Source organism: Choloepus didactylus, chromosome 16, assembly GCF_015220235.1.
Source record: "Choloepus didactylus isolate mChoDid1 chromosome 16, mChoDid1.pri, whole genome shotgun sequence".
In the NCBI taxonomy this organism is placed as follows: Eukaryota; Metazoa; Chordata; class Mammalia; order Pilosa; family Megalonychidae; genus Choloepus; species Choloepus didactylus.
The window spans coordinates 34,633,309-34,660,558 of record NC_051322.1 but is presented as its reverse complement, the minus strand read 5'-3'; the positions used below and the strand labels follow the sequence as shown (position 1 = coordinate 34,660,558).

General features: G+C 38.2%; 1 protein-coding gene across 1 annotated transcript in view; it reads right to left on the bottom strand.

Annotated features, from left to right (window-relative positions):
- The window catches only part of EPG5 (ectopic P-granules autophagy protein 5 homolog), a 128,693-nt gene extending 103,822 nt beyond the window's left edge, over positions 1-24,871 (bottom strand). Inside the window, exons 1-7 of the mRNA XM_037805516.1 lie at positions 24,623-24,871; positions 9,811-10,758; positions 8,270-8,513; positions 7,113-7,249; positions 6,108-6,215; positions 5,154-5,227; positions 2,760-2,865 (exon numbers count right to left, since the gene is read on the bottom strand). Coding sequence (XP_037661444.1) covers positions 2,760-2,865; positions 5,154-5,227; positions 6,108-6,215; positions 7,113-7,249; positions 8,270-8,513; positions 9,811-10,758; positions 24,623-24,691 — 1,686 coding nt within the window. The 5' untranslated portion in view covers positions 24,692-24,871. The remainder of the gene's footprint in view (positions 1-2,759; positions 2,866-5,153; positions 5,228-6,107; positions 6,216-7,112; positions 7,250-8,269; positions 8,514-9,810; positions 10,759-24,622) is intronic.
- Positions 24,872-27,250: the final 2,379 nt, after the last annotated feature.

Below are 27,250 nucleotides of genomic sequence, written 5' to 3'. Positions count from 1 at the left end.
TTGTTCTTTCATGGGTGAAAGTTCTCTCATTAAGTTTCCATCCCAAAGAAGGTTTTTAAAAAACCACTCCTCTAAAGTGGAGATCTTATGCTAAAGCTCAGTGCTTTAACAACATCAATTAAAGAACAGTGTCCAAGTTACTCTAACACTTAACAGAATTATCAGGAAGCAACTAGAATTTGTTATGGATGACTAAAGTTGTGTTGTCAGTAAGTGCTGCTGAAAGCAAGCTAAAAATAAAAATAGACACACAGGGATTACATAGGAGAAATTTTTGTGTTTTTTTTCCCTAATACAGAGCATTCAAGTCATCTTAGAAATCAAGGCATTCTACATTGAAAAAGGAATGCTATAAGAAGATCCAGAGATTCTGAAGAATATAACACCTCAATTTCAATAAGGAACTAATGCAATTCATTCATAATTTCTTTAAGCCACTTCATACTTAGCCTTTTATGGGTTCAAAGTGGTGAAAAACAAGAGCCTCAGAAACTCCGAGTAGTTCTTCACTCTGGCTACACATTAGAATCACCTAAGAGACTTTTTTTTTTAATTATGAACTTTAACATATATACATAACAGTGATAACTTTCAAAGTATGATTTCACAAGTAGTTAGAGGGCAAATTTCAAAGAATGTCATGTGTCACAGTTCCACAACTTCATCCATTCCCATCATTATAAAATGTAACATACATACAGAAAAGTATTGTCTTGATGTACAGCTCAACAAGCAGTCATATAGGTAAAAAACTGTTATGGGTTACAGTTCCACAGTTTCAGTTCTTTCCTTATTATGCAATACAAGGTGTATACGGAAAGGTGAAGAACTTCAAGGCACAATTCAAGGAGCAGCTATAGAGCAAATCCCAAAGGATGCTGTAGGCTACAGTTCCATCATGTCATTTACCTCCTTCCAGCCATTCCAACACCCCAGCATCCAAAAATATATACATAATTATATAAAGTTTCAGTATTCATAGACCTTCGTTAAATCTTATCTTGTTTGTTGCCATCCCTTCCTCTCACTTAATCTCCTTCTCCATCTTCAGGAGTGTCTAGGCAGTGAGCACCCTAACTTGCTCATACTGAAAGCAGGTGTCGACAGAATGGGGAAGGCGGGCCACATCTGATAGGTGATCTTAAAGAGGCTGTTTCCTCTGGGTTTTAGGACTTGTCTGGTATAGGAACACTCTGGATTTAAGTTTCTGAATGATAAAACTTATTGAGTGCATCTTTTATAGAATCTCAGGTAGGGACCTAGGTATTTGGGGACTACTTTTGGTAAGGGCATAGTATACTGTAGCCATTTGGGATGTCTAGCTGGAGCTTGCATAAGAGAAACCTCCAGGATAGCCTCTCAACTCTGTTTGGGATCTCTCAGCCACTGTGACCTCAGCTTGTTATCTTTCTCCCCCCACCCCCACCCCACTTGGTCAAGTAGGCATTTTCAATCCCTGCTGACCTGAGAGGCTTTTAAAACATCAGGCTGCCTGGGGGCGAGCCTACATAAGTGTTTAAAGTTGCACAGGTGATTCTGATATACATTGAACAACCACTGATCCAGACAATCCACAGAGTGCCTTCCTCCCCATAGCCTTTTTCTGTTTCAGCAGCACTTTCAACATTCTCACCTACTCCACAAGTTCTTGAATTCACTCAACATTTAGTGAGTGCTAACCAGAAGCCAGAGACATTACATCTCTGGGATTAAATACAATAAACCTACTGTAAAAAAGACTTCCCTCTCAGGACAGACCACTCTGAAAGAAAAACTTCCCCACCAGAATCTCTAAAAGACCAATTGTACCAGCTTCTGAGAAGCTCTCTTCAGGATGACCGTTCAGTCTCTAGTAAAGATGTTCACACACTCGCATCATTTATCTCTATCTCACAGCCTCCTGCCAATCTCAGGAGGAATAAAACAACCATGAAGTGATCCCCATTTCTGAATGAGCACTCAGGTCAATACACAGACATAATCCCTCCAGTTGTCACAGCCATTATGCAGAGAGGTATCCTCTGAATACTCTGAATTCCCTTTAAAGAGAGGAAGTTTTAATAAATCCAATCCTTAGCAATCAGGACTAGCCCATAAGGATTTGAACCATAGAAAAGTACTACAGCTGATAATTAGCTGGAAGAAAAATTCCTTACAAATGTATTAATTGTGTAGGGTGGGAAGAAAAAAATTAACAAATATTATCTTGAGGAACTGGATTTTGATCATTATATTCTAGCCGAAAATAGAGAACCACTATCTACCTTTCAAATGAGGAAGATCTGGATAAGATGTTTCTAAGAGTTAAGGTAGAACCTTGGTAATTCCAGCTCTTTATTATACAAACTCAGATTATCTGCAGGTGAAATCCCAACCTCAGAAATTTTCTACTACATAGAAGAAAACACTAATGTAAATATTATATAATATGGCTGAATTTAATTTCCAGGTTCTAAACTCTACCAGCTGAACAGAAGGATATTCTTAGGGAAGAGTGGGAACACAGCCCCCTGGTCTGGAGCACAGGCTCTGGGGGCTCTACCATTTAACGACTATATGATTTGGGACAAGTTACTTCATGCCCTCTGTAAACAGGGATCCTTGTTTCCTTGTTTGTAAAAAGGGAATCACAATAGTACGTATCTCATGGTTTTGAGAGGATTAAATGAGATAATATGTGAAAAATTCTTAGAACAAGATCTAGCACATAAGAAGAGCTCAAAAACTATTAAAAAAATAATGCAGACATCACAAGTTACCTCCTCTCCGCCCTCATCTACTAGTGTCCAGTTCCCAGACGCAGGCCCCGAAGAGGATGGTTTCTGCTCACTGGGCTTCATGTGACACAAAAACTCCGCTCGATTTCTAAAATAAAAGGGAAATCGCTCCAATCATATAAACGTAGAATGTCATACATAAGAACATCTGGGATCATCTTCTCACCCTGAAGTAGAGTCAGACATCATCACAATCTTCAAATGGTTTAAATTACTAACTGAGATACAAGAACAGGTTAAAAATCAAGAAGACTAAATCTCACTAATTTTGGTGGAGAGACCACAACCATTCTGAATCAGAATGATTAGCAGTTCAAAAATGCAGTCATACTAGCACCGCTCCTGACACCCAGTGGGACATCAATACATATGAACTGTTGCAATACCTCAACTCTAACTAGGCTTACAAAGTGTTATCAGGTGAATGACTTTAAGAAACCTGCTTTGGAAATTAAAAAAAAAAAAAACAGTAATCCAAGGTAATGCAGTAGTTCGTTTAGGGTTAAAAAAAAAATTACATCTAAATGCAAAAACATTTCTGAGTCAAATCACATCTACCACATTTATCCGGGCAGTGAGAGAAGAGTCTAGGAGAATCGCTGCCAGCCAGGCTTTTTCAGTGTTGGCTGAAATGATGAGTAGGTGTGACTAGGAAAGTTTCTTCTCTTAGGCTACAACACAGGTCTCAGTCTTCTGTTCCCTCCTCTCTGTCATGACCCTGAAAATTCATACATTCCTAACTTTAACCAGGATCTTTCTTCCATGACTTCCAGCCCCATAGCTCTAGTGCTGCCCTTTCAACCTAAAAGCCAATCCTAAAGCTCCAAATGTCCACTGGTATGTGACACCTGTAAGCATCCACCAGTATGCATCAATGACCTCGGTTTTCCTCCCTACTAAACACTCTCCTTTCTGATTTTCCTGTCTGTTAGGGCTGCCAGCACCCTCTAGGCACTCAGACTCAGAAGTCTAGGATTATGTCTGACCCATTCCTTTCCTGCATTCTCTTTAAATAGCTACTTAATCCTTTCCTGGGAAGATGACTGTTAGGTTCGTCTACTATTACCCCAACTCAGGGTCTGAAGAGGGAAAGGCTTTCCAGGAGCCTAGACTTGGAGCTAGTGACTGTTTTTTGGGGGGATAACTAGATACAGATCTTGCTTTCTCCTCCAGTAAAGGATGTGTCCTCTTGATGCTGGATTGAGTTCCAGAGTCAGGAGAGCCAGATGTCCATTTAATTAAGCAGAAGTGCATATTCTTCTGGAAAAGTGTTGTAAATCCTGAGCAAGAGAGATTTGCGGCATAGCAAAGATTCAGTTATTTTTTTTCCAATTTTGACAGAACTATGATTCCCAATAGTGGTGCAACCCCACAGAAGACTCAAGATCAAGGGAAAAGTCTTGCTAAGACATGACATATCTACTCCTGTAATAGGTAATCACCTGGCTAATGGGAAGACCAACATCTGTGGCTGTGAAATAAATCAGGAATTTATGGGGGAGGGGAGATGGAGGAGATTGACCTTCCTGCCAATTGCTAATCCATCTGAAATACTGGAGACATCTGCTTGACTTCCCTGATGTCACATTCTTCTACCTCCAGTCCATCCTAATCTTCCTTAAACAAAACTTGTGTCCTTCTTCAAACACCCCTAAGTACTACAAAGTCTGGATATTTCAAATCCAGACTTTATTTCAAGGCCTCTGCCTTAATCTCAAGTCCTTCTGTAATTCAACCCATCCTAGTTATTTATCTTTACTACCATCTGCCACACACAGCTTCCCCCCTGCCAGGCTGAACTCCTCCTTGTCCTCTGTGTAGCTATGTTCACCTATACTTTGGGTCTTTGCTCATACTAACCTCCCCATCTATAGTGCCCTCCATATTCCTCCTCTCCTATTGACACATGATCCATTCTTCTTCAAACTTCCCAGTTCATCCACTGTGGAGCCCTTTCTGACTACTACAACAACTCTCTTTATTCTCTTTGTTTCTACTGCATCAATCGTATTTTCCCAATCAGCACTTTAATCTCTTTGACTGTGGTTTTTCACCACTTCTAAGGAATAGACCTTCCTTTTTATCTTTCCCTGGCTCTCTTCACAATGACATACATGCCAGCTGAAAAAATCTGGCAGTACAAATACACTAAAATGGGAACCCAAGAAAAGCTAATCATTAATTTGGTTTCAAAAAGCAGTTAACAGGGGTCACTTTGAGAGAAAGGTTTATCAAAGCCAAAGAAATTCTACAATGTTCAATTTGGGAATGTCAACACTTCCATTAGCAGTTCTTCTTTGGATCGGGGCAATTTAGAAAGCCAATCCTTTAGCAGAAAGAAGCATTTCAATTCCTACTTCTCTCTCCTGCACTTACCTGACAGGAGACATTAGCAGGGCAAGGGACTGCATAAAGTGAAAGACCCCTGATGGGTTATTCAACACTTTGATCTGAAATTAGAAAAGGAAAAAGCATGTTGTAGAAAATTAACAACCCAAGTGTCCATAATCTTGGTTCACTAACTCCTTATGCTCACTAGCCCCTCATAACAAAAGGAGCTGGAAAGAGAACAAAGGTAGAGCTGGCACTTAACCACAGCTCATGAATTAGCCGGCAGCACTGATTCAGCTATTCTCAAAAGGTAGAAGCTGAACAATATGGGATGAAGGACAATGTTACTAATTTAATCCACAGGGAAACAAAACAACAACCAAAAAAAAACACCTCTATTTAACTTAAAAAGATTCAAACTTCTTGCCACCAGAAATACTAAAAGGGGAAAAAAAGGAAATGTAGAGAGGGTGAACTTGCATACATTTTAGCTCCAACCTATCTGCATGATTGCTATGAGTAAATGCCCAAAGGCAAACTAGCAGAAAGGAAAAACTATAAGCTATATAATTAACTGCTGAATTATATGAGTCGATCACAGAGACCTGAGATCTCTGCTAGTGCTTACAGAACTCTGGATTGCTGTTGGACTCTACTTTACCTGTACCAGTTGTGGTGTGGGATGGATTAATTTAGGAAGTTGTATTGAGTACTATAGGACAAAGCCCTGGAAAGCCTTCCTGCACAGAAATTTTACAGAAGAAAATACTACTGACCTTGCCAAGCCAGGCTACAACTGAACTTTTGCAATTCATCAATTGCGGACAGCCAAAGAAGTTTCAGCATAAAAACTCCTAAAACTATGTATAGATATATTTTTTAAATTTTATTTTAAATATCGATTTTTTAAGTAGCCTTTTTGGGGTAATTTCTTCAGGAAAAATGTTTAACAAAGCATTCCCCCTACACTACTCAGAATCAGAAGGCCATTCACCATACCTGGATGAAAGGAACAGCCCAGTTACTAACACCAGCTGGACATCGAAGAATATGGTTTAGAAGGAAAAAGTGATCTCCAGGACAGCCAACTCTTTGTAACACTGATACCTGAATAACAAAGGATATATGGTTCAACTATTTAAAAAGGGAAGGAATTAATCAAGGGGTCTAGTGAAGACCCTTATCCAATGTTTAAATACATGTAATCTTTCAAAAGAGTAACCAGATGTAAACTCTAAGATGAAATGGGTGGGTTTTTACCACACAGAGGCAGTGTGGCCTGTGAATCTATGAGTACTATGGTAAATTTTTCATAACTAGTTTCTCTACAAATCCAATTTTTATATTCTGTCAAGTTACAATTTACTGATGTTCTTGGCTACATGTGAATAGTTACAAGGCAAGTAGTTTAATTTATTCTCAATTTTTAAGTTTCTCAAATTTAAAAATATATGCTTAGAACATCACCCCATATTTAAAAACCTTACTATGACATTAAAAATATACCCAAGGCACCCCACTGAAAAACATAACAAATAAACAAACCCTCTCTTAACACATCTAACATCTTTCCTAAGTTCTCCAAATCCTAACATTGCCTCTTTCCCTTGAAAAAACAGAAATATGACTAAGTGCAACATTAAACATAAGATTATAAAAAGAAATGAGATATATATGGAAAATCTTTAGATGAGACACCTATATTCTGAACATGCATTTATTCTTAAATTGGGCATACTTCCCCCATTTCTACTTCCTCCTAAGTTGAAGGCCAGGATTCATTTAACACAAGGCTTATTAGAGAGAAAAGCACTCTTTGCTCAGTAATGCACTAAATAAATATAACTTATTAACATGTGTCATGATCAAAGAATGTCACTAATTAACTCATTAAGTGAGTTAGCTAAAGAAGATGCTGAAGAAAACCACGATGAAATAATAGATAATCCAGAAATTATCAGAGAAATAAAAGAAAGACTACTACACCTATTTCTGTTCCCTTACCAACTTCTGCAGCCAGAGAAGAATATCATCATGGAATTGAGTATCTTCATTAACTCTCCTGGTGAAGATGAATAAGACACTAATGCACTCCTTCAGTTGACACAGATCAGAGGGAATGCTTTCTGTCTGTTTAGAAGCTATAAATTAAGGAGATGCTTTAGTGAGTCCACATACATGGGCTTTTTAAAATTTTCAGTCTTCATTTAAAACAAACCAACCAACCAAAAAAGACCCTTTAAAATATGTAGTTCAGATAAAAACTCAAGAAAAGTTATATCAAGATATTATTTGAATTTCCACTAAATATATAAACCAAAAAAGTAATTTTGTGAAGTTCAAAATTAGGGAAAATTAACTTCATCATAATGTATTATTTGTTATTTCTGGCATACTCCCAGTTCTTTGATTAGTCAAGAAAACCTGGAGGGGGAAGGAGGAATTTTTTTTTTAACTTTTAAAATCCTAACATCTCTTCCAGAAAATAAGAATTCTATAACTTAATGACTATATTTAATAATTAACAAATGATGTAGTGAAAGCTAATTACTTAAAATCCAAAATAATGTGAAAATTTCAGAACATTATAGATCCTCTGCTGAAAATTAAATAGAATAAAACACCCCAATAAACTGAATAAGCAGAAATAAAGTATAAAAGACCGAGAATGAAAATGTATTCTCATTATTAGCTTTAGAATCTCTTTGGACTCTTCTGGGGACCAAGCACATGTCCTAGTTTTAGAGCAGAGCAAGGGATATCAATGATAAAAGAAAGAGCTTTTCAACATTGTGAATGTAATTAATACCAATGAATTATATATTTGAATGTGGCTAAAATGGGAAATTTTATGTTGCGTATATGTTACCACAGTGAAAGTTTTTGTTTTTGTTTTTTTTTAAATAGAGCTTTTAGGCATCCTAGAGAGGCAGAGAAAGGCAGCTCATGAGGAAGGGAGACCTAGCACTGCTCCAGAGAAATGTCATTAGGACATATTTCATCCCACGCTGGGGTAGGCAAAGTAAAACAGCAAGTGCAAATGTTACCTTGTAACAGCAATTTGTGTACAGTCAATGTGTACAGTCAATTTAACTAGATTGCACCACTGAATTCTTTTTTCCTGTCAGATCACAAGAAAGAAAAACACTTTCATTACTTACCTTGGCCTTGCTGATGAATTGCTAAAGATCTCAGAACAGCTGAATTATTGAGCAATGCATAGATGTAAGACTCTACTTGCAATCTTGAGAGCACTGAAGTATAAGAATGCAGAGCCAGGGTCTGGTGGAGATGCTCAGATTTGGCATCAAAAAGCTTCTTTAGCTCCCCCAGTGCATTTTCTTTCATCTCCACTCTTTGGTAGCGATGATAGCCTGAAACTTTCACTTGATCTGCACAGATACCCTAGTAGACAAAAGGGGAAAACATGTAACCAGTTACTTTTGGCATGTGAAATAATCAGGCCCCTGGTACAGAACATCTACAATGCATAGGCTTCAGTACTACCCCCAAAGAGCTTATAAACTCAGGGAGGACACAATGTTACCATGTAGCGAACAATACATGCAAACATTTAATCAGGCGTCAAGGAGCATAATGCCAATTACAAACGCATCACAAATTCAAAGAAGGGAAGAGTGGGGAAAGGTGCCAGAAAATAATAAAGCTTGTCCCCAGGACTCTCTTAATTGATGATCTCAGCTTCTACATGATTAACTTTGAGGTCAATGTGATGCCCCCCAACTTCAAGGCACCTCAACATCTCTCTGTAACTATCATCAATCATTCTTTGTGGTTCACTCAGATGAAAGAGATTCCTCTCCTTTCCAATACTAACTCTTCTAGCTGTGTTCTTGATTCTATCTCTTTACTTCAAAATTGCTAATTGTTTCCCTCTCCACAGACTCCTTCCTACCTACAAAGAGAGATACACAGGTCTTCCTGTGAGTGACAGTTGGGGATGGGAAGAAATCACCTGGTTCTCCCTAACATCTCCTCCAGCTTCCCTTCACTGCCAAACTTATTGAGTAGCATTCTCTCCCTTGCCACCCCTCCCAGCTCACTATGAAACAACCTTCTTGATGGTCACCCTGGCCTCCATAGGTTCACATCTAATTGTGACCATATCTAATTGTCTCCTCATCCCTTCTCTACCTTGTTCCATGGATCATCCTCTCCCAGACACTCTATTCACTGGATATTTATGGTAATATGCCCAAGGTCACAAACTAATGGCCCACAGGCTGAATTTCACCTGGAGACATATGGTTTGCTTGGCCTGTACTGTGTAGGTATATGTGTTCGTGTATCTGTGCATGTTTAATTAGATGCCAACATTTACAAATCAGGATTTCTCTCATAAAAATCTAGATTTCTAGCTTCTTTTGGAAAATCACAAGACGTAGTTATGCTGGACCAACAAAACCTCACAGCAACAACTAGCTGGACCTCAAGTGGCTGTTCCCTCTAGACCAGCATGAGCTTTCTCAATCATCACCGTCCCACTCAGCCTGCTTCACTCCTTCAGGGTACCTGCTTGGCACCTGAAGGCATCTGACTTTGTGATTCCTGCATGGCATATATGACAGGGACAGTGGAGAAGAAGCAGCAGGTTCCAGACCTGGATGGCATGACAGAAACAAGAGTCACCCTGCAAATTCTCCAGCTTCTGAAAGCTTTGAAGAACACTAGTCAAAAATACCTGAACAGACATCTGTTCTTCCTTAAAGTGCCACAGTCGACTTTTAGCATTTTGGCAATCAGACATCAAAGTAAGCAGCTCAGCTTCAGCCAGCAGCAGTTGCTTCCTACATCGTGAATAGTGCAAAAGCAACTCATAAAATTCATGCCTGTCCTGATGAGCCATGCTGTCAAATTCCTCCAAATATGACTCAACATTTTCCAGCCATGAACCAGGTTCAAATATTTTTAGCTGTTCTTTAGTAAATGGTACTAGTGCTGATTGAGATGGGAGTTCTGGGTAGAGACGTTCATTACGAAGCAAAGGTTTGGCTGCCACCAAAACTGGTACTTCTCCAGCAATTTCAGCTGGCAACTGAGGATACAATTTTTTCACTCTAGGTGGCTGAAAAACACCTTCAGTTTCACAAAAACTCTGTGAGCCAACATTTTGTAGCACCTCTGAAGAGAGACCAAGGGCTTGTTTGTCTTCTTCCCTATTCTGAATTTCTCTAACCTGTAAATGTTCCATTTCCTGCTGAATATAAGAAAAATTAGATTGCAGTGTGCTTTCTGAAGGTCCATGATGTACCGATTTATTTTCCTCTACTTTTCCAAAGTTCTTTGGAGAATCCTGTTTAGTTGTTCCAACACTGTCTCCAGAATTGACCTTCAGTTTGATTTCCTCATCACTGACACAGCCTCTGACCTGTTCTCCTTCCTTTGGGTTCTCTGTGCTACACATCAGGGACTCTTCATTGATTACAGTTAAGGAGGTGAGTGGCACATCAAACATTTCACTCTCATTTTGTCCACTAGCATCATTCTGGAGCTGGGAATCAGTTAACACCTTCATATGGGCTTCTTTGAATTCACAAGCTGGAGAAGGGATTTCCCACACTCTGGGTGTTTCGGGAAGAAGGACTTCATCAGATTCTTCCCTCTGAAGGGTTTCATATTTCTTCTTTTCCTAAAGACAAGATTTACAATGTGAAATAACTTTTAATATTAACAATTGATGCTTTCAACATGAGGTATTTTTACACTGTAAATAAAATCATAATTTGGTCATTTAACAAAAGGAATCTAAATTCACTTTATAAGCAATGTGTTTCATATTCTGTATTATCCAATTTTGAGTATTTTGAGTTTGGAGCTACCCTAGTTCTAATCCAAAAAGGAAATGACATCATAATAAGCAGCAAACTATGATCCAAGAATAGAGAAGAAGTCTTATTAGATTGTTTTCCATTCTGCCAAAGGTTACATGAATTGGAACTGTTTCCAACCATCTTAGGCCTCAATAAGTTTTTGTCTTCATTTTGGCAAACAAACATATTTGCTCAAAACTCAGATAGGAAAAGTTGGACCAATTTGAGCAACAAAATAAATAACTATAGTATTGCATTATAACCCACAGACTAAAATAAATACCCAGGAGACCATACTGGCATGAATAAATAAATGAATAAACAAATAAATGGGCAAGAAGCAATAACTCTTCCTTACAGAGGAATTCCAATTAATATATACAGAAAGAACATGAAAATTAGAAAGTCACCAATAGAACACCATGTTAATAACTGCTGCAGGCAAGATCTACTGATAGATGCTAAAATGAGTGAGTGGAATGTCAAGAAGAAGCAGGATATTTGCACAGTCTCAAATTATCTCCTCCCAAATATTTAGTAATTACAAAGAAAAAAAAGTTTCAGTGGAGAATCCTGGCACATAACACCTTAACCAAGTGACAAAGGTTAACATCACCAAGTAATACATATTAACTCATATCCATCTACATCCCCTGATAGGACATTTTGAGAAGACACATTACCTCTGTGTTATCCTTCCCATTAATGCATAACTTCAGTCTAATCATAGCAGGGATGGGGGCACATAACAAAAACCCAAACTAAGAGACAGTCTACAAAATAACAGACATGAAAAATAAGAAAAGACTGAGGAACTGACAGTGACAGGAGAAGACTACAAAGACATGACAACTAAATGCAATGAGGGATCCTGGATCAAATACTTGAACAGAAAAAGGACATTAAAGTAAATTCTATACTTTAGCTAATAGTATCATACCAACATTAATTTCTCAGTTTTCAGAAATGTTCTATACCACAGAATGTATTTTAGAGGTTAGGTAAAGTTACGTAATTTATATAGGTTATGTAAGATGCTAACAGAAGGAGATGCTAGGTGAAAGGAATATGGGAATTCTGTATTATATCTGACACTCTTCTCTAAGTCTGAATTTATCGCCAAAAAAAAAAAGTCAACTGTTAAAAAAAAATAATATAAAATGAATTATGGTTAAAAAGAAAAAGAAAAAAAACCTCAGGCAAGTAGCACAAAGACTAAATACCTAAGAAGCCAGGCTAGATAAAGAAGGAAAAATTAAGGAAAAATTATTTAAAATAATATCAGACCTTTTATAATTTACATTCAAACAAACCTAAAAACTGACTAAAATCACCCAAATATATCCTTTTCACTATTCATTTTAAGGAATGCACACATGACATATATTAACAAACTAGATGCTTTACCCCAGGTTACTGAGAAAAGGCTACAGTTACACAGTTGTCAGTGATCTGGATTATTTTGCTCTGAATGTCCACCAAAAGATTTGACAGATTAATAGCCAAAGTGGAAAGTTTATATTAGCCTAATATTAGGAAGAAAAGATAACTTTCTAAAACTGCAATTTGAGGTCAGCTTGGCGATAATGAACATGACTGCCAAACATTTATTTATAAATGGTAATGACTCAAGAAGTAATATGCTCCTTCAAAACTACTATGAATTATAGGTATCAGATTCAGGTCAGCCACACAATGCACATAAAATGTAAACCAGTTTGTCAAAATGCCTAAAATCATGAATAACCTGAAAACACTATGAGTATTTACAAGAAAATGAAAAAATAGACCCAATTAGTTGGTGTGCCAGTTTGGATATATTATGTCCCCCCAAAAGCCATATTCTTTAATGCAATCTTGTGGGGGCAGACATATTAGTGTTGATTAGGCTGGAATCTTTTGACTGAGTGTTTCCATGGAGACGTGAATCAATCAACTGTGGGTGAAGCATTTGACTCAATTATGTCCATGGAGATATGGACCCTGCCCATTCAGGGTGGGTCTTGATTTAATCACTGGAGTCCTATAAAAGAGCTCAGAGCAGTTGAGAGAGACATTTTGGAGACAAGCTAAGAGCTGACACTTGGAGATGCTTGGAGATGTTTGTAGATTCTAGCCTAGAGTTTGTTCTGGAAAAACTGAAAGGACCCCCTAATGCTTAGATGCACAGGAGCTGAAGAAAGCTAAGAGAGACAAGCCCAGAGGGACTTTGAAGATAGTCATTTTGAAACCAGAACCCTGGAGCAAAGAATAAGCAGACACCAGTCACATGCCCTTTTTGCTATCAGAGGTTTTCCAGATGGCATCGGCCACTCTTCAGTAAAGGTATCCTATTGTTGATGACTTAGGATACTTTAATGGCCTTAGGACTGTAACTTTGTAACCAAATAAACTCCCTTTGTAAAAGCCAATCCATTTCTGGTGTTTTGCATAATGGCAACATGGAGTTTTGCAAACCCAAACACTTGGAAATGATGTTTCTCATACTTCCTACTTAAATAAGTTTCTCAGATTTGGAGGCCAGAAAAAGAAAATTAGGAGAAGCCAATGCCAACAGTTATCACAGTGAGAGAAAGCTGATATACTGGTCAGGGCTGGGGTCAAATTTTAGTGAGGTGAACAATACAAAAATGACATTAAGAAGACAATTCCATGTGTTCAAAAAGAACAAACCTCAAAGAGATAAATTTATCAAAAGAAATTCAAAAGTTGTACTCTGAAAAATTACAAAACATTATTAAAAGAAATTAAAGACAACTGAATAAATGAAAAGGCATCCCATGTTCCTGGATCAGAAGAATATTATTAAGGTGGCAATACTTCCCAAATTGATCTACAGATTCAACCCAATCTCTACCAAACCCAGTGGCCTTTTTTGCAAAACTTGGCAAGCTGATAGTAAAATTTATATGGAAATGGAAGGGACCCAGAACAGACAAAACAATCTTGAAAACAACATGGGAGGACTCACACTTCCCAATTTCAAAACCTACAACAAAGCTACAGTAATAAAAAGTGTGATACTAGTATGAGCATAGACATATAGATCAATGGAACAGAACTAAAAGTCCAGAAAGAAACCCATTACATTTATGATCAATTGATTTTTCAGCAAGGGTACCAAGACAATTCAATGGGAAAGAATAATCTTTTCAACAAATGGTGACAGAACAACTAGATAGCCAAATGCAAAAGAATGATGTCAGACCTCTTCCTTATACCATACATAAAATTAACTCCAAATTGATTATAGACCTAAATGTGAGAGCCAGAACTATAAAACTTAGAAGAAAACATATGACTCTGGGTTAGGCAAAGCCTTCTTAGATAAGACACCAAAAGCATAAGCCACAAAAGAAAATATAAATAAATTGAACCCTATCAAAATTAAAAACTTGTGTGCAGCAAATGGTAACACTGAGAAAATGAAAACAGAACTCAGAGAATGGGAGAAAATATTTGCAAATCAAATATCTGATAAGGGACTTGTATCTAAAATATATTTAAAAACTCTTAAAATTCAATAATAAAAAGACAAATAACACAATTTTAAAACAAGCAAAGAATCTAAAACACATTTCTCCAAAGATATACAGATGGCACATGAAAAATGTTCAACATCATTAGCCACATGAGAAATTCAAATCAAAACCACCATGAGATACCATGTCACACCCACTTGGATGGCTCTATAGTAAAAAAAAGTCATATAATAACAAGCGTTGACAACGGTGTAGAGAAATTAGCACCCTCATATGATGCTGGTTGGAATGTAAATAATGCAACCACTTTGGAAAAATTTGGTAGTTCCTTATAATATTTCCATATGACCCAACAATTCTACTCTGACGTACATACCCAAGAGAAATAAAAACATACATTCATACAAAAAATTGTATATAAATGTTTCCAGCATCATTATTCATAACAGCCAAAAGGTGAAAATTACTCAAATGTCTACCAACTGATGAAAGGATAAATAAAATGTGGTATATCTATACAATAGAATACTATTCGGCAATAAAAACTAATAAAGTACTGATACATGCTACAATAGAAATGAACCTTGAAAACAGTATGTCACATGAAAGAAGCCAGCCACAAAGAACTACACATAATATGATTCCATTCACATGAAATGTCCAGAATAGGCAAATCCATAGAGACAGAAAGTAGGTGAGTGGAGGCCTACGACTGGGGAGGGAGGGAGTAATGGGGAAAGACTGCCAGTAAGTATGGGTTTCTTTTAGGGGTGATGGAAATGTCCTAAAATTGATTGTGGTGGTAGCTGCAGAACCCTATGAAGGTACTAAAAACCACTGATCTGTGCACATTAAATGGGTGAATTGTATGGTATTTGAATCATATCTCAATAAAGCTGTTTTTAAAAAAAGAGAGGAAAAAAATTAGTTGAGAAGTGAATGAAAAGGAAGTAAAGACCGGAATGTGGAACAGAGGGAGAAGATTTTTATTTCTGTTTTCTTAAGCTGCAAGAGACCTCTAGGCATGTTAAATGCTTACTGGGGGAAGAGCAGGAGACAGGGGCAGGGAGCAGTCACAGGATGGGTCACATGATGCACCGCACTGCGGATAACCCCCACACCCAGACACCACCCAGCAAACCCCAACGGTTCCTCTCCAGCCAGTCTCCGGGCAGTTTTTACAGTCGCTGCCAACACCCACACACCACAAACACAGCACACACACACCCCACACACATACACACCACTGATAAATAAAATCTAGTAGGCCCAACAACATAAAGGTACCCACGATAAGCCCCACATCAGCAAAACCAAAATCCTACGCTATTTTCTATTCCCTGTAAATGCCCAGCTTGCTCAGAAACCAAATTTATATACAGCCAATCAGTTATCGCCAGCTAACTTCCTCATTCCTAAGCAACCGCCTACTCCCCACTTTATAAGAACCACCCCCCCCCCACCGTAAGTAAAATGGAGACTTAATGTAAGCCAATCAGAACATTTCCTCACTTGCTTCTGCATTCACCCTGTATGAGTTTCTCCTTTCCACCCCCTTGGTAGATCTCCCTTCCACTTCCTAATGCGATGCTGCCTGATTCTTGAATCCCAAATAAAACTATGAGATCCTAAATTGCATGAAGTTTTTATCACTACATGCACACATCCCTCACTGCTATCTCTCTCCTCCTACTAGGATTGCCCTTGCCATTGCAAATTCTTCCCCTCAACTAAGCAAAATAACTCGAGTCTCCAGTTACTGCTCCCAAACTTTCATGTATACAACCTGCAAATCTACCATCCTGGGAATAATCATGCAAGCAACTAAAGTGGTCAGATAATCAATTGAAAGACATTTCTTTTTACCTTCCTAGCCCCATCTAGAAGGCCTTTGTTTAGACTCCTTCCCCAGTGGAAGGGAACTCACAGCTTCTCTGGATTTCAAAAGTGGAAACCAAAAAAAAAACCTTCCACCTGTTTTTGTTATAGAAGTTAGGACTAATGAGGCATTAACCTAAGGTTGTTCTGGGGAAGGAGGTAGAAGGAGATGACGGGAAGGGAGAGAGAAGCTTGTATTTAGATTCAAAGAATGTTCTAGTCAGACCTGAGAAGGCAGGCTGAAAGAGGGCTGGACAATTGGGGGACAACTCTGATCCCTGGATAGGAACAGGGCCTTTGGAGTGTGTGGGGTGGACAGGTCTGCTGTGAACATCACCAAGCATCATGGCCTCAGGAACAGTGGTGAGGACTCTGTGGCTGCATCTAATTTCACTAAAGCTCAGAATAGGGGTGCAGGTTCCAGCTAGTCTCCAGAACTCCACCTTCTGCCCTACCTCTAATTCATCCCAAACACCATTATAAAATCAGTCTTCCAAAATCACTTGTCTGACCACCACTAAAACAGCCATGGCTCTCCACTTAATGAAAAACTGATGCTTAACTCTGGAATTCGGTGCCCTGGATGACTCAGTTATGATCCTGTCCCACTACAAAATCATCAACGATTACCCCAACCCTTCTGTACATGCTTTTCTCTGAACTCCTGCACCATTTACTTGTCATCAGGCCCTGGTTAGATGTTATCTCACTGGTTATTTATGTTCTGTCTCTTCCAAATAGATTGCAAGTATCCTGAGAGCAGGGACAGTATCTATGCCTCTTTAGATCTCTGATTTTTTTCACTGTGTTCAATAAATATTTGAGATAATAGTGATAACCTATAACTCATAAGAATTTATTGAGTACAACTGTGTGCCAAGCTCTGCCCTAGGTAAACAAAAAAATAAAGAAATTATTGAATTACCAACAAATATTTATACTGAACATGTGCTCTAACACATTCAGAAGTTTATTTTTATATGCCCCTCAGAAAGCAGACATAAGATCCAATGAATTCAGAAGAAAAAGAACTTTCATGCCAAAGTATGATTCTACTCCAACATTTAAGATGCAAAATTCCATTCCATTTAATTTTTTTTTTTAAAGCCAGGTCCCAATTACCTTGCCTACTCAATTAACAGAAGATAAAGATATAAGAAGAGGATATATTATGTATATAATAATCATTACAGATCACAAAATAGAATTCAAACCAAGCTCCATCTGTATGGAGTCAAGTGTGGAAAAATTCACACTTCCATAATTTTATTTTAAACAGAAGACATTTTTCTTGCAACTAAAAATGGCCAGGCAGATTAAGAAAAATCTGTATTTCTTTATTATTGATCTACACATAAGAGTTAGATACAGGTAGAGAAACAACTAGAAAATAATCCCACAGGAGAAAAAATTTAGGAAGTTATATGGAAGATTTGTTGATAAACACAGAAAAACATTTTCATTATACAGTGTTTTTGTTGTTCTGTTTTTTTTTTTAATTCTGGAGAACAAATGGGAAGTTTCTATTCATCACTTGCAGTTCTTTCTCTATGAACTGTATTAAGTGAAAAGATTACAACTCCTTTCCTTCCTAAAAAATAATGGTGAGCTGCTTCTCCACAAATGATGGAAGATCTAATTTTACCCATTTCATGGAATACTTATCATTGGATTATTTTAAAGCCAGATCCATCATTCATATCTGTATCCCCAGCACTCAGCACAATGCTGGGCAGAGTAGATAAAAAGGGCTTGGACATTCCAGTCTAAGTATCAGATCAAGAGCTCTCAGGGCAATTTTACCATCTGTCCTCAGGATATACAAGAACACTGCACAAATAAAAAGGCTTGTTGGGGAGGAGAGGGATTGTGCATTTTGCTATAATACATCTCTTCCTTGCCTGCCACGTCTTTGGTGTTGCTCTTAATAATCTTACTTAATGTATCAGCAGCATTTTACATGCTTGATCTCTCCCTCCTCCTTCATGCACTTTCTTCACTCAGCTTCCAGGACACAACTCTCTCTTGGTTTTCCTCCTACCTCACTGGTCACTGCCCACACTCCTTTACCGGTTCCTTTTCTCCTCATCCTCTTAAAATTGGAGTAACCCTGGCTTCAGTTCTTGGTCACCTTTTCTAAAGTGACCTATTTATGTCTGGCTTTAAATACCTTCTATATGCTGATGACTTAAACTCCAGCCAGAGCTCTGTGCCATACTGCAGATTCACAGATTCAATCCCATTCTACATAGACATTTATTCCAAAGTCAACATGTCAAAACTGAACTCTTCATCTTTTCTCCAAAATCTGTTCCATCCACAGCCTTCTCCATCTCAGAGTCATCTTTGCTTTTCTCTCACATCCCACATCTAAACCATCAGCAAATCCCTATGGTTCTTACTTCAAAAACTCCCCAGAGAATGCTCTATATCTTGATTGTATTAATGTCAATATACTGGTTGTGATATTGGACTGTAGTTTTTCAAGATACTACCAGTGGGTGGAAGCTGGGTAAAGGGTACAGGGGTTCTCTCTGTATTATTTCTTACAACTGCATGTGAATCTGCAATTATCTCAAAATAAAATGTGTAATTAAAAAAAAAAAAAAAACTCCCCAGAAGTCAAACACTTCTCACCATCTTCACTCCTACAACTCTGGTCCAAGCCACCACCACCTCTTGCCCAGATTACAGCAGTAGTCTCTCAACTAATCTCTCTGCTTCTACCCTTGTCTCTACAGTCTATTCCCGACATAGCAACCATAATGATCCTTTAAAGTACAAGTCAAATCATGTCACTCTGCTCAAAACCCTGAGGTAAATTGATATTTCACTCAAAATAAAAAGCTAAAGTCCTTACAATGGCCTACAAGGCCCTACATGAACTGCCCTCTGTTAGTTTTCTGACTTCAACCCCTTCTACTATCCCTCATTCACTCTACCCTAACCATACAACTTCCTGGCTATATGAAGGCAGGACAGGCATGCCACTGCCTTCAGCATCTGCCCCAGCTGTTCCTCTGCCTGGAACTCTTCTTCCCCAATATCCACCTGGGTAACTCCCTCATTTCTTTCAGTTTTACTCAAATGTCACCTTCAATGATGACTACCTCCACCACCTATTTAAAACTGCAATCCATTCTAGTCTCTCACCAGTACTCCCCTCTTCCTTACCCTGTTCTGTTTTCCATAGCATTTATCACCTTCTAACATATACATAACATCTCTCTTCTCTCTCTAGAATGTAAGCTCCATCAAGACCAGATTCTTTGTTTTTTCCCTAATACATCCCAAGTGCTTAGAACAGTTCCTGGGACACAGCAGGTGATCAATGAATGTTTGTTCAATAAATGAATGGATCTGAGGAAGTACTAAAGGAGCTAAAAAATAATATAACACATATCCCAACTACACTCCTATAACCACTCAAGGAGGAGAAGGGTTAAGAGGTAGAAATCACCTAAGCCAAGGGTCAAGAAAGGATGGGATTGTAAAGATCTTTCTGCTTCTGTTACCAGCTTTCCAGGACACATCTAGCCTGTCCTGAATAGTTACCATATGCTCAATCAATGAGCTGATGGACTTCAGAATTTAGTATTAATTGTAAAAATACTTTATATGACTGTAAAATATACTATTTCTGTAGTCATTCTAAATCTGTTCTTTTTTTTAAATTCAGGTTTATTGAGATATATTCACATACCATATAATCATCTACAGTGTACAATCAACTGTTCACAGTAGCATCATACAGTTGTGCATTCATCACCACAATCAATTTTTTAACATTTTCATTACTCCAAAAAAAAAATAAAAACACAGTAAAAAAAAATATCCAAAACATCCACCACTCCATCCCCCCTATTATTCATTTACTTTTTGTCCCCATTTTTGTACTCATCTGTCCATACACTGGATAAAGGGAGTGGGAGCCACAAGGTTTTCACAATCACATGGTCATACCATGTAAGCTATATAGTTATACAATCATCTTCAAGAATCAAGGATATTGGGTTGCAGTTCAACAGTTGCAGGTATTTCCTTCTAGCTATTCCAATACACTAAAAACTAAAAAGGGATATCTATATAACTCATAAGAATAGCCTCCAGAATGACCTCTTGACTCCATTTGAAATCTTTCAGCCACTGAAACTTTATTTTAGTTCATTTCTCTTCCCACTTTTGATCAAGAAGGCTTTCTCAATCCCATGAGCCAGGTCCAGGCTCATCCCAAGGAGTCAAGTGCCATGTTGCTAGAGAGATTTACACCCCCGGAAATCATGTCCCACATAGAGGGGAGGGCAGTGAGTTTACCTGCCAAATTGGCTTAAAGAAAGAGACCACATCTGAGCAACAAAAGAGGTTCTCTGAGGATGACTCTTATGCACAATTATAGGTAGGCTTAGCCTCTTTTTTGCAGTAACAAGCTTCATAAGGGCAAGCCCCAAGATTGAGGGCTCAGCCTTCTAAATTAGTAGCCCCCAATGCTTGTGAGACTATCAGTTAATTCCCCAGGTGCAGAAGTTTAATATTTCCATATTTTTCCCCATTCCCTCAAGGGAGCTTTGCAAACACATTTTTATTCTCTGCCCAAATTACTTTGGGATGTATTGGGGTTTCACACTAATCTGAACAAACCAACCAGATCTCACTCTCTATTCAAAGTTCCCTGTAATTTTTATGGTGTTTGAATAAACTGACCGTACAAGTTAAATTATATTATTTGCTACAGAAAATATAGAATTTGCACCAAATAAACATCTCTTCTTTTGGTCTCACACTGAACATGAAGTTTTAAAACACTGTCAATATCGTCCTTTACCCTTTAGTCTGATTTGCCTTAGTCCTAAACAGATCTGCTTCATTCATATCTGTAATTGAACTCTGAACTCTTTTTCAGCTTTTTTTAACAGTTGCTGTATGTGCTAATACTGACATCCATAGCTGCCAAACTCTAGTTCTGAGTCTCAGGTGTCACACAGATATATGAAGTTCCAAAGACCAACCAAGTTATACACAAAGAGCTCAGAATCTCAGAATTTAGAGATAACCGTTACAACTCAGGAACAGATGTGACTGCTGTAAGAACTTACAATCTAGGAACCTTTAGAATAAGCCTTCCCTTGATAACCTATTCTCTTAGATTCAATTCTCAGAGTTTGCACGTTATGGTTAGTCAATATTAGTGAGGCATTATGATGTTTGTCTTTTCATTTTCCGGCTTATTTCACTCAAAATGGTGTCCTCAAGGTCCATTCACCTAGTTGCATGCCTCACAACTTCATTCCTTCTTGCAGCCACTCAAAATTCTATTGTATGCATACACCACAGTTCACCATTCTGTTCATCAGTTGATGTATCCTTAGGCCACCTCCATCCACTGCAAATCATGAATGCACTGCAATAAACACCAGTATACAGTGTCCCTGCTCTCAGTTCTTCCAAGTATATACCCAATAATGGGGTTGCAGTAAATCTACTGTTCTTAACCCATAAGCTACCAAGATAAGAGAAGTCAGGGTCCTCTGAGGTGGGTGATATTTTAGCAGAGGATACTAAAAGATTGAAAACTTTATTAGGACTGTCTTTCAGACATGGTAAGCACAAGATAACTACAACATAGCTATATGAAGTCATCTAACAGATGATTAACATTGAGAAATGTAAGTCAGCCGCTTAGTAAAATCCAGAAGCCACTCAAACTATCTAAAACACATGACACCACTCGCTTCCTGAACTGAGCCTTTGGCAACCATTTTATGGCTCCAGCGTTGCCAAATTATACCACAGACAGTAATGGTTTTATTAATATAGGATTTTTTAACCATGAGCAAACTATGGCCACCACTAGAAAATGAATCTATTTACTCTGAAAGAAGAAACAATTTTCTAGATACATGTATGAAGGCCTTGCCGGTGTCATGGACTTTTTTCATTTGCCTTTTCATCCCAGTCAGGAGAAATTTACTAGAATAAATTATTCTAAATGACAAAGCTTGGAAATAATCCTCAACAGTGGCATTTTATTCCTTCATTCAGCAAACATTATCAAGTGGCTAAAAGAGCAGTGAAGGGCTCTGGGAAGATAACTGTGAACAAGACAGGTCCCACCCGTACTGAGTTCACAATCTACAGATGAAAAGAGATATTGACACAGTAGCATCAAGTGAGAAGAGTGACACAAAGGAGTACAAGGTGCTACTGGAGGGGCGAGGGGAGTAACAAGAGGAAAATCAGAAAGCTTCTCTGAGGAAGTAAACTGAGACCCTGGGAATGAACAGTAGTTGACAAGTGAAGAAAGACAGGAAGAGTTGTCAGAGAAGAAGGAAAAGCATGTGCAAAGGCACTGAAGCAGAAAAGGACATACATAGTTGAGAATCAAAAGAGAGAGGGGTGGTAGAAACCAAATCATGTCGGCCCTTAGTTAATATTAAGGACTTTGGACTTCTGAATTATGGAAAACTTTTCAAAGACCAGAAATGATGGTGTTTTGAAGAAGAGTTGTGATAGTTAAGTATGGAGGGAAATGAGCAGAATCAAGAGAATATTTAGCGAATACAACTGGCAAGATTTAGTATCTGATTAGATTTTGAAGGTAAGGAAAAGCATGTGTCAAGGATTTCTGGTTTATCAAATGCCTCTGAAATAAAGACCTCTTCATAGCTGATAAGACGTCTTTTAACAGATAAAATAATTAATGTATGTTTGCAAAGGAGAGTCGCCCGAAATGTTTCAACAGAGTGAACACTTGGTTTTTTATGATGGATTTAGAAGTTCAATGTTAATAATTTTTTAATTTGGAAATTGTTTTAAACAAAATAACTTGAGAGAAAAGCCTCTTAACCGACCCTTTTTAAGTATTTATAACATTCTCTCCATAGACGTATATAGATAGAGATATAAGAAATAATTATTACACTACTAGACTATTAAACTACTAGACTGGAAGTTAGGATTTTGGCTCTAACCTGAGTTATCTCACTAACCGCATGACTTTGGGCTTACTGTTTAACCTTTCTAGATTTTGGTTAAATCACTTATTTAAGAAAAAAAACCCTAGAGATTAATATTTCTAGTTTCTCTAGTTAAAGTTTTAAGATTCTGCTCTCTACAAACAACTGATGTTTGTGTGTTACATACTACTGTGGGGGGCTTAAGCATGGCTGGCCAATGGCTTTTTTTCTTCCACCTCGTGTGGATGGTTCTTTGGCAGCCAATACGATGCAAAATTATTTCTCTTGAAAATGTTTCTGAAACTAAGTGGCAAAGTGGTTTTCTCACCAAAGAGTAACTCCTCACAATCATGGGTAAACTGCTGTGCATAACTTCACTACAGTCTTTTTAAATGGCATCACAATGAAAGGGAGCTACATAATTAATTTACAGTTTATTAAATGAACACAAGTATCATGTTATAACCTTGTTCTCATGAGAAAATCAACTTTTGTCACTGTTTTCGAGTTACACCCTGCTCTGAACCATCACCCATTTCTGGCATTTCAAGCCTGTACTTGTAATACCAGCCTCATTATTTCCCTAATGTAAACTCAGTTTCAGGTAAACCAAAATCATCTAGGTTCAGCCATCCAGTATTTAACCTGTTCACTGCAAAATACATTTTACTTCAGAAAATATGTAGGAACAAAATGAAAACCCAGACTGCATTTAGTAACAAATCAACTTAAAACCATATCTCAATCTCATCCAGGAAATTCAGAAAATACATACGTCCCTAGTATGTGAATCAAGCCCTGAGTTAATTTCTGGACATTCGTGCCCCATCATAAACAATGAGGACAATGAGAAATAAGCAGCAGCACCATCACTGTCACGCTGAATTCTAAAAGTGAAGAGGGCTGTCACCTCACTACAGCCTATCTATGTCCCTATCGATAAAGCTCTGTCAAAGGATTAATTCTCCATGAGATGTTCCTTCCGTCTTTTTGCATGGGAAGGAATGAAAACGTTCCCTGGTTACAGAGGAGGAAAAAAAGACTCAAAATGAGACTGGGTAGAGTAAAGCTATTTCACAGCACGATTCCGGAACGCAGGTGAGAAAAGCCAAGAAAGAAGCAGAAAAGAAAGAACCCAGGGAGGTAAGAAAAGGGAGAGAAATAAACGGGCTCCTGAGAAATACAAGTCCGACAGGGGACTGTGGCAATAAAAAAGCAAGCCCAGTGCAACACTGGGAGGTGGGAGAAGAGGATACAGAAGGCTCAAGGAATGAGGGAGACTCGGCTAGAGAGGCCGAAGAGTAAAGAGGAGAGAGAGTGCACACACCAGGGCTTTCGGCGGGGAGGGAGAAGGGTGAGAAGGCCCTCACCTTGGCTTTAGTACGGCTGGTCTTGGCCTTGGCCTTGGCCCGGCGCTGGGGCCTCACTGCCTCGGCCATAGACCCTGCAGGACGCCGTCACTGTCTGTTTTTGTCAAAACCCTTCGCTTCCCTCAACCTGCCCAGTTCCGGCCTCCTCAACTATCACATGATCGATTTTCCACCACTCCCGGAGAAGAGGCGATGTCTTGAAGACTCTACGGGCGGCGATTTAGGACAAACCAGAACGGCAGACAATTTCACTGGAGAATGGAGGCTCCGCCCCCCTCCCCTGGCTTCCAGGCCCCACCCCCTAGGTTAGGCGTGCTGGGAGCGTCCGGGGCGTCCAAGGTCTGAGGTTTTGCGGTTGGTGTGGTCTTGTGCCTCCCGGGGCAGTGACTCAGAGCTGGGGAGTATCGTCCGTCTGCCCGGTTCGGAGTACGCTCGCATACCTCAGCCGCGTTGGCTTAAAGAAGGTCGGGGAGAGATGCTTGTCAATCTTATTTTAATAGGTAATCAGATCCAGTCAGTTAACCTAAATCTCTGGTGCAGAGGCAAGAATCTTTGTTCCCATAGGGATGTGCGCTTCAGTTTTCTCTTGCAAAGGAGAAAAATAACTTCCCTTTCCGGATGTAATGAGGATCGAGCGAATCGTGAAAAGTGCCTGGTCATAACAGGCATGTCAATAAATGGTAGTTTGTTATCATTACTATACAAAATCCCAAGCTGGAAAAAAAAAAAATCTGCCTGAAAAGAACAGAGAAAAAGTAAGACAAACCTTGGCCTGTAAAGGTATTCTAAGTATATATTTTACAACCTTTGCTTCTTTTTAAAATTCCGTATGTAAACCGTTGTCTCACCAACTCCCTTTTCCAACTCTACGTTTTCCTTTTTTCCCAAAGCACTTAGGACAGCTTAAATACTATATAATTTGCTTTTGTGTTTATTATTGCCTGTCAACCCTGTTAGAATATAAAATCCTTAAGGATAGGGTTCTTTGTTTTGACCAAAATGAATATCAGAAATTTTTATCTAAAAGATACTGGATTATTCATAATAATCACAGTGTAGATTGTTGGTTGGGTGATGGGATTATACATTGTTTCTTTCCTTCAAGAGTTTCTATAATAGTTTTCTAGTTATAGTGTCTTTTAATGTGCCTGCAAACAATAAAGAAGAATATATGATAAGTTAACACTCCCCTACCCAGAGTTGGCCATTGTTAACAATTCAGTGTATATTCTTTTCTACACAGGTACAAATGTCACACTTCTAAATACTCAACATCTCTCTATATGTTGCCTGTAACCTTTTAATTAATAAATCTTGGAGGTCTTCCCTTGTAAGGACAGATAATTTTACTTCATTTTTCCCTTAATTCAATATTTCATAACTTCATTTAAATAGACCTCTGATGGACCTTAAGTTGTTTCCAATTTTTCACTACTAAAACAATGCTTACAAGTGACACGTATACATATATTTTTGTGCATGCGTATTTCTATAAGGTAGATGCCTAGATGTGAAATTGCTGGTCAGAGAGACATTCTCATTTTGAATTTTGTTAAATATTTGCCTAATTTCCCCCCAATAGTCTGTTTTATTTTCACTGCAACTTTCAGAATTTAAAATAATTTTTAATCTCATGAGAAAAACCTCAAAAACAAGAACTAAGAATTCATAAATGGACTATAATTCACATATTATATTATGGCATTCCAAAATTTAATATGATTGTGATTCAAAGGTCAGCCAGTATCTGGCACAGTACTTGTTGTAACAGGGATTCAGTAAAAGCTTCTGAACTCATGAGGGAGCTCCGGTAAAACTCTAAAGCGACCTTAAAAAATTAGATTCCATCAGTCTCTATTGCCATCTGGTGGCAATTCCAGTGAAACCTCCCCTTCAGATGATTCCTTAGAAGTCATTCATTCCACAAATAATTACCTCCTGTACATCACTCTGTAAAAGCCATAATCACTTCATCATTCATGATTAACAAATGTATTTTGTAAAATGATAAAGGAATTGTGTTACTTCTAAAGTATTTCAGCTTTCTTGAGACAATTAGCTCGCCAGTGCAAGTGCCCAAAATTTCTAGTCTACATTTTTTTTTAATTTTTATTATGGCAACATATATACAACACAACATTTCTCATTTTAACCACTTTCAAGTATACAATTCAGTGGTATTAATTACATTCACAATTTCTACATTTTTTTAACACTTTTCCATAGGCAGTGAATACAGGAAGTAAAGCATTTAAAGTTTGTCTTTTTTCTATTATTTCCTCTCTCAATCTTTCCCACTAACAAAAAAGTTAAATGAGTCATAGAAATAGTTTATTTGTACCCCCAAAGCAGCAGACACTGCTGGTACCCCACTTATATTCCCTTGGCACTTACCATTTCTGAGCAGGCAGGCCCAAATTCCAACTGCTAGCACCGCTTTGCTTGAGAGCTTCTTTCATCCACATGTATAAAAAGCTGAAAGTGCCAGGGATTTTACCCGCTCCACCAACCCAAGCACAGCCCTCAACCAGTGACAGGTGGGAGTGGGTATAGATATACCCAGCTACTTCACCCTTGAGTGTAATAGCTCTGAGGTGTGTGTTCCCTGCTACCTCCCAAGGGTTCCCC